At 48.3% G+C, this 12,152-nt stretch overlaps 1 protein-coding gene across 1 annotated transcript; it reads right to left on the reverse strand.

Moving 5' to 3' along the window:
* Nucleotides 1-696: 696 nt before the first annotated feature.
* DDOST (dolichyl-diphosphooligosaccharide--protein glycosyltransferase non-catalytic subunit) lies at nucleotides 697-12,041 on the reverse strand. The gene is made up of 11 exons (XM_012787664.2): nucleotides 11,717-12,041; nucleotides 11,402-11,512; nucleotides 5,311-5,397; nucleotides 3,945-4,048; nucleotides 3,706-3,800; nucleotides 3,196-3,289; nucleotides 2,765-2,913; nucleotides 2,176-2,323; nucleotides 1,410-1,530; nucleotides 1,190-1,296; nucleotides 697-1,097 (listed from the first exon to the last, which is right to left on the reverse strand). Exons 1-11 carry the CDS (start codon nucleotides 11,877-11,879, stop codon nucleotides 948-950), a joined length of 1,329 nt encoding a protein of 442 aa, XP_012643118.1. The 5' UTR covers nucleotides 11,880-12,041; the 3' UTR covers nucleotides 697-947.
* Between the last annotated feature and the right edge of the window lie 111 nt (nucleotides 12,042-12,152).

The following is a 12,152-nucleotide window of genomic DNA, read 5'->3' on the forward strand; positions in this document are numbered from 1 at the left end:
TTATTCTTATACCCTAAACCTGAGAACATTTTGTGGGCAGATATCAACACTGGGGAAGAGATTTCACATGTAATTTTACACATGCTTTTTAGGAACGCAGATGTTGTCCAAAGAAAGGTGAACATCTAGTGAATGTTCTTTTCCACCAAGCAGTTCTTGAATTCTCTTCATCGAGTGCCGTCACTCTAGATTTCCCATTTCAGTGATTCTCCACCCCCTCAGTGTATTGACAGCTTCATTTGGTCCCTCAAGGAGAAGTCAGGAAGTCATTCCACTGTTAAAAGACAATCCAAGGCCAAGGCGGGTGGATTGCTCCAGGTCAGGAGTTCGAAACCAGCCTGAGCAAGATCGAGACCCCGTCTCTACTATAAATAGAAAGAAATGAATTGGCCAACTAATATATATAGAAAACATTAGCTGGGCATGGTGGCCATTAGCTGGGCATGCCTGTAGTCCCAGCTACTTGGGAGGCTGAGGCAGGAGGATCGCTTGAGCCCAGGAGATTGAGGTTGCTGTGAGCTAGGCTGACGCCATGGCACTCACTCTAGCCTGGGCAACAAAGAGAGACTCTGTCTTAAAAAAAAAAAAAAAAATCCAGTCTTAGGCAAAATTCAAAGAAGCCACGATGATTCTGAATCCAGTCATCACCAAACAGCACCCCCACTGTTAGCAAAGCACGACAGGGGCCAGATGAAGTTGGAGGGAAACGTTTCTCTTTATTTTAGAAATGAGCGTGACAGCACATATGAAAAATGCCTCTTAGCAATTCAAGGTGGGAAAACTTAGATAAAAATTATTCCCTGACCCCCACCCCTTGGAACTCAGTGCTGCATCTCCCCTGGAGGTAAGGCTGTGCCATTTTCTCACGGTTTTAAAAAACAAAACAAAACCACCAAGTCTTATGAAAACCCCCCATCTCCATGTCACAGAGTCCGGGCCCCAGGCCCTCAATCAGACTTCTCCTTCTCCTTCATGTGCAAGAAGACGATGCTGAAGATGAGCAGCCCCAGCATCATGGAGAAGGCGCTGGCGTAGTAGGGGTAGGCCGAGGGGATGAAGCGCTCGTACTGCGTGTGCTGCAGTGGCCTCACTGACACCTGTGACAGGACAGAGATGGCAGGCCCTGGCCACTGGGAGGCCTCAGCAGGGCATATGCTGGCTAAAAACAGGGACTGCCACCTGTGCTTACCTGTGTGGAAGAGTATAGGTGCGTGTAGCCCAGCCGGTTGTAATCCACTTTAAACTGGAACACACCATACACGTCAGGCAACTTGAACTGAACACTGTATTTGCCACCTGGGGGGGAACCAACACAAATAGCCAGGCTGGGCTTCCCAGAGCATCGCTCCCATGAAGTAAGGGGTACAAGCTGTTTTCTTGTGGCATTCTCTTGGAAGAACTACACTTACCTTTCTTCTTCAAGAAGGTTCTCACAAAAGGGTCAATGCGGACAAACTCCAGCTGGATGTCATCACCATCAAAGGGGACCCATTTGCCATTTGAGAGCTGTTCAATCACGATGCTATACTCCTGAGATAAAAGGCCAGATTAGGCAGGGTACGAGAGACTGGAGGGACATCGCAACCTGCAGACAGGGCTGTACTCACGTCCCACCCCATGAACACGGCAGGAACTCCCAAGAGTTCTGACAACCAGCAAAAGCCCCTGCCACTCAGCCCCGAACAGGAACTGACCACCCTCCTCAGCGAGGCTAATGCCTTTGGCTCCGCATCGTTACGGCTTCACGGGCCCAGATTCCTTTGCACAGTATTCACGGCCCATCAAACTCGGGACCCAAACCACGAGCCAGGCACTTTGAAGCATGTGTGCTCCCACATCTGCTGCTCTCCTGCCTGACAAATTCATCTTAAGACCCAACTGAAGTGCCTCCGCTTCTCTTGTAAATCCAACCTTGGGGCAGAATTAATCTGCAAAGTCCCTCCCATTGCTGCCCCCACATGGCAAAACACACCCCCTCAGCAAAAGGACATCTCCTATTGCTCTTACTCCTGTTTTATAGAAGCCCTGCACCCAAACTGACTTTCTTAGGTGCAAAGGTTAACTTATCCTTATGTCCTGTAAGCCGAACACAGAAGTGTTCAGTAAATGCTTCTGAGCTGAACTCATTCAACTTGGCCAAAGCCTCCGGGCCCTCCCACCCCAAGAAGCTCTTACCACTAGGTCAGTGACAGTGTAGGCATTGGGTGGGGCTTTCTCGCCCACCCGATGATGGGACACGGGCCCCACACGGAGGACACCCTCCTCCTTGAACACCCAGCGGGAAAGGGCCACAGCCAGCTCATAGTTGCCCGTCTGGGAATACCTGCAGGAGGGAAACGGGAGAAGCTAGGGCACTGGAGCCAACTTCTCTCCAGCGGTGCCTGGCAGGCAAGACGCTCGTGGCCACCAAGATAGAGCATGCTAGCGAGGTTCTGCCTGTACAGGCCTCTTGCACCTCGGGACCCACGGTTAAAGGAAACAAAGAAAAGACAAGACATGGGTGGTTCTGAGTGTCACCTACACAATAAATACACAATTTTCTAAAAGGAATGGTGGAGATTAGGGGTCTCTAGATAAGTTATTACTATCTTAAAAAGCTAGGAGTGCCAACACCAGCTATATAGCAACAGAGTCAAGTCTTCAAATCATTTGACAGCATCTGAAGACGCTTAGCCTCTGACACTTTCCCCTAAAGGTCTCCTTCCTCCCCATATACACAGCCCGCACCACCCGGACCCCTGCCCCTCAGCCCCCTGGCAGCTACCTCTGGGCACCAGGCGTGGCCTTCTGCACTGCTGAGTTGAAGAAGGCGTCGCTGAAGAAGTCCAGGGAGCCACTGAAAATGACGCGGGCATTGTTTCTGGCCTGGAGCCCAGCAATTAGGAGGGTGTTCTTCCCCACCGCATGGGGATACTGGGAACAAAGTGAAGCTGTCATTCAAGCAGTACCAAGTAAAGGAAAAGCAGCCGGGTCTCCAGAGCAAGAGGACAGCAGACCAGACCTAAAGGACCTTCGCCCCTACCTGAGGGAGGAGCCCGAGAGCACACTGGCCTACCCAGGTCCCCATTCCTACAACCTGTCATTTTATCCACCTCAGCCAAGTGTGCTTTCTTGCTATGTTCTTATTTTCAAATAAAAAAGTGGTTTACAATTGGACCAAGGAGCTGGAGGCCTCCGGGCTGCAAAGGCCCTTACCTGGGTGATAGGTTTGTCTGGGAAGAAGGAGTAAGAGGTAGAAGAGCCCGTCAGGATGTCCAATACCAAAGGATTGTCAGGATCAGCCACCATCCTGTAGAAGGACAAGAGAGTAGCCCAACAGTGACCCCGGGAGCTGAGCCTGAAGGACACAGGGTCCCCTAGGGCCATTTCTTCCCCAAAACAAATCCTTTCTGTTTTTCCTCCCATGAGATGAGCTCTGGCTATGTTGCTTAGGCTGGTCTCAAACTCCTGGCCTCAAGCAATCCTCCCACCTTGGCTTCTTGGGATTATAGGCAAGCGCCACACGCCCAGCCTGAATCCTTCTTTCTTAACAGCCAAACACTTGGCTCTCCTCTTGCTGTAACGATGGCGTCTGACTCTGAATATAATAAATTCACCTCGTCGGAGGGAAGGGATGCCCCCAGATAACCACAGTTTGGCTTGGTTTCCCAAACAAAGTGACCGACCACTCCCCAGATTTCTGCTGGCCTCTCCCTGTTCACTTACCCAACACCTCGAAAGAGAATGGGATTTAGAGCTGACTTCCCCACAATGGTTGGGGCCTTCAGCAGGTTCTCGGTGTCAGCCACGATGAGCGTGTGCTGCAAAGAGCAGAGGGAAAGACGGGTGGTCAGAAAAAGGTTCCCCGGGCCAGGGAGTCCCTCCTCACTCCCTCTCTTGGTTTCTAGGCTAAGCCGAGCTTTGCTGTACATGCCTGAAACCTGGAAGATGACAGGCCTGATTACCTGACCAAGGTCTGAGATGTCATAGTTGTGATGGTCAATGACAGCCGTTTTTTCCTCGTCAAACTCGATCCCGCACTCACTGCCCAGCTCTCGCAGAGGGTCACCTGTACAAACCCAAGAAATGCCTGGCTAAGTCCTTACATGTGGGGCTGGGGCCAAACAGGTCACTTGTCCTGGCTTCCCCGTGACGGTTTCTACTGGCCAACACCAGTGCCCTGCAGCTGCATCAAGCTGGGCTTAGCCCCAAACAGACCCCTCCCTGGACAACAGCATGGTAACTCCATGGTCAGAATCTGAATTGATAAAACGAAAACGACCACCTGGCCCTTACCCTCCACAAATACACAATGACCTGGCTCTGCACAAAAACCCCCTTTGAAGCAAAGGGGGTTTGCAGTCAATTACAGTCATGCGCTGCACAAGCACATTTCAGTCAATGACAGACCACTTATGTGACGTTGGTTTTGTAAAACTGTAATACCATATTTTTACTACATCTTTTCCGTCTTGCTATGTTTAGACACAGAAACACTTAGTACTGTGTTCCGGCTGCCTGCAGTCTCCAGCACAGTGACATGCTGCCCGGTTTGCAGCCTGGGCGCGTAGCAGGCCGCACCATCAGGCTATGTAAGGACACTCCATGAGATCTGCCTGGCAACCAAATCACCCAATGACACATTTCTCAGAATCTGTCCCCATCATGAAGCAACGCATGACTGGCCCTCAATCAAACCAGGCCTGGATACACCCGGGCTGACAATGTTTCCCCACACCTTGTCGCCCCACCAAGAAACCTGCTTGATATGAGGAATATGGTTTCAAAAATCGATCAGTACTGAAAAAAGATGAAACCAGACTGGCCAGGTGTTGTTAACTGTTGAAGCTGGGTGACGAGTGTATGAGGTTTAAGATACTACTCTCTTCCTACTTCTGAGTATCTCTGAAAATTTCCAACATAAAAAACAAAACAAAAATCTGTCAAATGCTCTGGGCTCCAATCTAATTAGCCTACTCCAACTTGCCTTTGTTGTGTAGAAGAGCCTATACAAAATAAAACAAGCAATGGTTTGAAGCAAGATTTGTTAGTGAAAAAGAGAAGAAAAATTTAAAAAAGAAAAGAAAAAACAAGTGATAAAAAAAAAAAAAAACAGCCAGTTCCCAGTCCTTAAAGACCCAAGTCTCACTATATCCTGGTCACAGGAAAGCAAAAGTGAGATCGAATGCCAAGTGGCTCTGCAGTTCCCTCCCTGATTTCCTGGTCAAGGCCCACCAAGCAAATGCCAATTTGGCAGCTTCCATCTGTAAAGCCCTCCAAGCACCCTGGAGAAATGCTAGAAAGCACCAGAACTTCCCAGGACAGACTTACCAATGTCTGAGCTAGCAGCTACCAAGACGCTGCCTCCACCATCAATAAAGGCGCTGATGGTCTCCACGTTGATGTTGCCTCCAAAATCTGAAATAAGGCACCAGACAGTGACCCAGAGGTTTCCTCTCCCTGCTCCTCTGACAGCTCAGGGGAGGGGCAGTGAATACAACCAGCCACATGCAGCTGCAGAGCAGCGCCCTTTGGAGGTCGAAATGAGAGGGAGGTTCACACGCATTACAGGGCAAGCCCCCCATTCTCCCAAATGGCTCAGGTTTATAAACTTTTAGGAGTTAATTAGTCAAACAGGCAGGGCGCAGTGGCTCACGCCTATAATCCCAGCACTTTGTAAGGCCAAGGATCGCTTAAGGCCAGGAGTTCAAGACCAGCCTGGGAAATAGCAAGACCCTGTCTCTACAAAGAAATTTAAAAAATAAAAAAGAAATAGTCAAACATCTACTAATTACATTTGTCAAGTACATATTTCAAATCACATATAAAATATTCATTTAGAAATGCTGCATTTTCTGCCACATTCATGTGATTCAAACTCATCATCTACACATTTCACACCTGTATCTTTGGTCACTGGAAACATACCTGAGGTCACCTACTACAGTTTCCCAGAGCCTATCAATTTCACTTCATCTAAGCTGCTTGAAAAAGAGCACTTTTGAATCTGGGCACGATGCTGTCACTTGATAATAGCACTCACTGCCCTAGCATTAATAGTTTTTTTCCCTGTTAATTCTATAGATTTATATCCATGATATCTACAACAGAACCACCCACATTGCTTTTTTAAAGTGATCACCAAAAGGGCTCATTAATTTCCAAAATTTGTAACTATGAGATCCTATCTTTTTTTTGGCTCATTGGGTCAGGTGACTACTGCCATAAGCAACCAAAACTAGCACTAAGTAGGGCTATTTTCAGCTCAAGGGTCTTCTCCAGGCTGGGTGCAGTGGCTCACACTTGTAATCCTAGCACTTTGGGAGGCTGAGGCAAGAGGATCATTTGAGGTCAGGAGTTTGAGACCAGCCTGAGGAAGAGTGAATCACCGTCTCTACAAAAAATAGAAAAATTAGCTGGGCATGGTGGCACATGCCTGTAGTCACAGCTACCTGGGAGGCTGAGGCAGAAGGATTGCTTGAGCCTGGGAACTTGACATTGCAGTGAGCTATGAAGACACCACAGTACTCTAGCCTGGGTCACAGAGCAAGACTTTGTTTCCAAAAAAAAAAAATTGAATCTTCTCCAAAGTGTACTGATGTTCTACACTAGGTAATGAAAGAAGCGCTCAGTAGTGCATTTATTCATTAAATGAGTAACTACTATTTATGAGCTGGGAAGAAAATAAAGAAGACAGAGGGGAAGGGGAGCTATTAAGCCAACATAGCTTAGGGAAGACCTGACAAGTCTTTTGAGAAGACACAAGAGTGAGCCAGGCAGTCCGTAGGGTAAGAGGATCCCCTGCATAGAGAACAACAGGTGCATAGTCCCTAAGGCAGGTGGCCATGGTCACCTGCACAGGGCCCAGTGTAGTTCAGCTAGAGAAAAAGGGGTGAGTAGCAGGTAGTCAGGCCAGGGTGAAGCAAAGGGGACAGGTCACATAAGGCTTTGTGTGCCACACAAGGGCTCTGGCCATGGGAGCCACTGGAGGAGACTGAGCAGGAGACCGACAGGATCTCATTTATACACAAACATATGTATATTTTTTGAGACAGTCACATTGTGTTGCCCAGGCTAGATCAGCCCAGGCTGATCTCACTGCAATCTTGAACTCCTGGATTCAAGTAATCCTCCCACCTCAGCCTCCCGGGTAGGTGGGACTACAGACACATGCCATCAGGCCTGGGTAATTTTCCTATTTTTTATAGAGACAGGGTCTTGCTATTGCCCAGGCTGGTCTCAAACTTATAGCCTTAAGTGATCCTTCCAAAGTGCTGGGATTATAGCATGAGCCACCATGCCCAGCTATATTTTTAAAGGACAATTCTGGCAGCCAATGGAGACTCGGGTACGAGGGATGAGGGTTGACACAGTGAAGGGTTGGTGCACTGTGAAGGTCCAGGCAGTGAACAGTGCTGGCTGGAACTGGGCAGCAGTGGCAGAAGTGGGAGGAGTGGCCCCCACATGCTATGAAGGTAAAGCTGTAGCATCTGCTGATGGACGGACATGGGCTATGACAGCGAGAGGGACACTAGGATGGCCCCAAGGAGTCTGGCTGAGCACAGCTAGGAGGATGGAAGTGCCAATTTACTGAGGCTCAATACAGAAGTTTGTCCATCCATTAAGCATTTGGAAATGGGTCCATAAAATGACTTTGTACAGATCTTAATATGAGAAGAGCCCTCTTTTCTGGGGGCAATCTTCAGGAGAAAACAAAAGAGCACCATGACCAGATGCTATAGCTCACATCTGTAATCCCAGCACTTTGGGAGGCCAAGGTGGGAGGATTTCTTGAGGCCAGGAGTTCAAGACCAGCCTAAGCAACACAGTGAGACTTCATATCTACAAAAAGAAAAAAAAAAAAAAAAGAAAGAAAGAAAGAAAGAAAGAAAAGAGCCAGTCATGTGGCTCAAGCCTATAGTCCCAACTACTCAGGAGGCTGAGGCAGAAGGATGGCTTAAGCCCAGGAGTTCTAAGTTACAGTGCACTATGATCACATCACTGCACCTCAGCCTGGGCAATAGAGTAAGATCCTGTCTCAAAAAAACAAACAAACAACAACAAAAAAAAACCCCACCTTATTTTACCTCCAAATTAGATACACCTCTTGTATCTGGGACTCTCTACCTCTCATACTACATTTAGAAAGCCATCTATCCAGTCTCCTACAGAAAAGCCAGGCAGAATCTTAGACATTTCAAAAACAGCCTGTTGGTGTAGTGCAATGGTTCTCAACCTGGGGTGATTTTGCCCCTTAGGGCAATATCTGCAGACATTTCTGGTTGTCACAATGATGGGGAGGTGGCTACTGGCATCTAGTGGGCAGAGGCCTAGGATGCTGCTAAATATCCTACAGTGCACAGGACAGCTCGACCAAAAAGAATTATCTGGTCTGAAATGTCAAGAGTGCTACTGTTGGCCAGGTGCGGTGGCTCATGCCAGTAATCCCAGCTCTCTAGGAGGCCAAGGCGGGCAGATTGCTCAAGGTCAGGAGTTCGAAACCAGCCTGAGCGAGAGTGAGACCCCATCTCTACTATAAATAGAAAGAAATTAATTGGCCAACTATATATATAGAAAAAATTAGCCGGGCATGGTGGCACAGGCCTGTAGTCCCAGCTACTCGGGAGGCTGAGGCAGGAGGATGGCTTGAGCCCAGGAGTTTGAGGTTGCTGTGAGCTAAGCTGGCCCCACGGCACTCACTCTTGCCTGGGCAACAAAGTGAGACTCTGTCTCAAAGAAAAAAAAAAAAGAGTGCTACTGTTGAGAAACACTTGTATAGTGCAATGAACACAGGCTTTGAAATTGAGACAGTGTGGGGTTTAAAACTAGGCAAATCCCTTCACCTTTCTAAGCCTGGTTCCCCATCTATAGAGCAGAGACACAATTTTTCCAGGTGTAGCGGATGTGCTAAGGACCTTCCCCTGTAGCCATCACTGCATGCATCCCGGGAGCCTCCTGATTCCAGAGAGGGTAGGGAAGCCACTGAAGCAAGGAGAAGGAAGCCACAGGACCAGAGAAGGGCCCTGCCCTGAAGCCTGCTCCCCAGGGGTTCCCAAGTGGATTTCCTGCAGCAGCATCTCCCAAAGTGTGGGAGCCACTCCACCAGGGGCAGAAAAGGTGACCCACAGTGATGTGGGGACAGGGCTTTAAATAATGTTGACTCTCAGAGACAGAAAGGTACTCCCCTTCCAATTATTTTTCCAGCTTTCTCGATCAGAGAACATCTTAGTTTGATGCTGGTCTTTAGAACTTCTCTAACATTTGCTAATCTCCTCGTTTAAGAGGGAAGCTCCGGCTCAAAGCCTTCAGCAGGCAGCACTATCAGCACTATCTGGCTAAAACTTAACAGAGTTGTTTTTATTCTATTTATAATTACCTTCTACTTACACCAAATGATGAGACTGGCTTTCCATTTCCCAGTGGTGATACTGGGTTCATTATTGATTTCCTATTAAAATGTAATTTTAGTTGTTTTTTTTTTGTTTGTTTTTGTTTTGAGACAAAGTCTCACTTTCTTGCCCAGGCTAGAGTGAGTGCCGTGGTGTCAGCCTAGCTCACAGCAACCTCAAACTCCTGGGCTCAAGCAATCCTCCTGCCTCAGCCTCCCGAGTAGCTGGCACTACAGGCACGCGCCACCATGCCCGGCTGATTTTTATATTATATATATTAGTTGGCCAATTAATTTCTTTCTATTTTTATGGTAGAGACGGGGTCTCGCTCAGGCTGGTTTTGAACTCCTGACCTTGAGCAATCCGCCCGCCTCGGCCTCCCAGAGTGCTAGGATTACAGGCGTGAGCCACCACGCCCGGCCTAGTTGTTTTTTTTTTTGTTTTTAAAGCAGGTTAATTTGAAGCAAACTATTAGGTAATTATTAGCACAGGTGATATGAAATATGGTAAAAATCATGAAGAATGTGTACCAATGACTACCAATTAGGAAACATTGTTTTAGACTCTCTGACGTTTCTCCCATCAACAAAATCCTCTCTCGGCCTTCTCCTGATCAGTCTTAATCACTGCTTCTTTTCTTCCCAATCTATCTCCAGAAGCCCAACTTGGACAGTTCCTGCACTTCATCTTACACCCCAACACGGGGTTTGGTAACTCATTTCAAGTCTTTATTTTTATTCCCTTAAAGACAAACTGAAAGAACTCCTCAAGGGCAGGCTCCTAATCTTTAATATCTCCCCCAGTCCAACATATGTACCTATTTCTGAGTTCTACACACAGCAAAAACTTGGCAAACACCAATTCTCTGCTGAAGGCTCCACTGACTAGCCCAGTCATTTGAAGATTTCAACTTGTACAATCTGGGGTCACATCTGCCCAAGTTACTCTTGCCCCCCAAAAAAGCCAATACCAAAAGCACATGTGCTGGGCAGTTGGGAGGAACATGGTAAGTGACAGGAACCTAACGAAAAATACTTTGGGGACTTGGCAGAACCCAATCTCACATGAATTACAGAAAATAAAGTAGTGCCAACGAAGCAAAAGGTTTTTTAAGCTTCATCAACTGAAGGGAGGGATGGCAGTCCTGTCTTACCCCAGACATGGACAACTTAAGCCTTGTCAGAAAAAGATTAACTGAAGCAAAAGAAGAAGAGAATGACTAGCATGCTCATGAAAAAACATGGCAAAAGAGAAATAGCCAAAGGAACAAAGGCTACTTGGTCTGGAGAAGAAACAACTGCACATGACTGTGTAAAGGCTATGCCCCTAAGCAAGACAAGCATTACAGTTATTCTCTGAGGCACTGGGAGTGTAAGAACAAAGTGAACTAGGAAGTAGGAGACAAATTTCAGTTCATTATAAAAACTTCTTACGAGAACTGTCCAGTGATGGAGTGGATCGCTTCATAAGGCAGAAATATTCAAGTACAAATTGGATAATCTCTCCAAGAGATCCATTATGTTCAACAAGCAGCTCTCGGCTAGGCTGCTGGATATACCCAGCCATCCTCATATGTGCTGGGGGGGAGGGCAGGTGGGGAGCCAGATAATTGCTAAGGTTCTTTTTTCAGCCTGAAAATATGAATGCATCTGAATTCTTAAGACAACTGCACAATACACATTAATAACATGCCATTTCTTCTTTCCACACAAGCAAACCCAAACAGGGAGCTTTCCACCTTTCACCTTTCTATCTGGCTCTTTACAAAGAAAATTCCCTTCTCAGTAGAGGAGCAGGACCCTGGGTTTCATGATCTGTGGCAACATTTGACCCACACCCTGGGCTGTGTCTTTTAGAAAGCTGTTCCCTCCTGGGCTCCGATCAAAAATTAACATTTTCCTCTTTTCTGTAGCAGCATTGCCAAGGGCTGGCGACCCCTCCTGTGACCCAGAACATGCCCAAGAACCAGAAGAAAGTGATCCATCAGTACTGGGCCTCGAATCCCAGTTCTGGAGGCGACGCGGAGTCCTTACCTTCTACAGAAGGGGAGAAGATGATGAGATTGTCATAGAGGAACTCCCCATATTTAATGAGGGACAGGCTGGGGTCATCAGCAGTCTTGAAGGTGAGTTCAAAGCCCCGGTCTGGATGAAAAGAAAACAGGGAGCTGAGGCAGACTGGATGCAAAAAGAAACCCTTGCTGCAGACGTCGCGACCCCCACCCAAGTGGCAGGCCAGACCTGGACGGCCTGCTCCAGAGAATGGGCGGGAGGGAGGGTGGTGGATGCCCTCGGGCGCCTTTCCAACCCCAAACCCTCGCCCGCCGCCCCGTCCGACTCGGCTCTCACCCTTCAAGCTCCGGAAGAAAAGCGAATGCGTCTCCCGCAGGTTGAGGTTGTCCAGCAGCACTAAGGTGCGGGGGCCGCTGGCGCAGACCGAGAGCAGCAAGAGCAGCACCAGCCATGTGACGGACCAAACACGGGCAACAGTGGCATGCCCCATCTTCCTCATTCTGCCGAAGAACCCAGTACCTGGACACCGGAAGTGTCCCGTTTATGGTCCCCCAATCGCGGCTCGTGGCCCTGGAGTACTACCCGGAAGTGATCGGGGTACGCAGGGGCCGGAGACCAGAGGCACAGCTGCGGCGGTCAGCACTGGAGCTCACCGCCGGAAGCGCCGTGGTTGGAGGCGGGTTCTTTGAACTCTATTGGTGAAAGGGGCGCGAGGCCCCGCCTCGCCGAAGAAAAGGTTCAATCTTAGAGAGACAGCTCTGCAGCCGCGGCC

Source organism: Microcebus murinus, chromosome 2 (assembly GCF_040939455.1).
Source record: "Microcebus murinus isolate Inina chromosome 2, M.murinus_Inina_mat1.0, whole genome shotgun sequence".
Classification (NCBI taxonomy): domain Eukaryota; kingdom Metazoa; phylum Chordata; class Mammalia; order Primates; family Cheirogaleidae; genus Microcebus; species Microcebus murinus.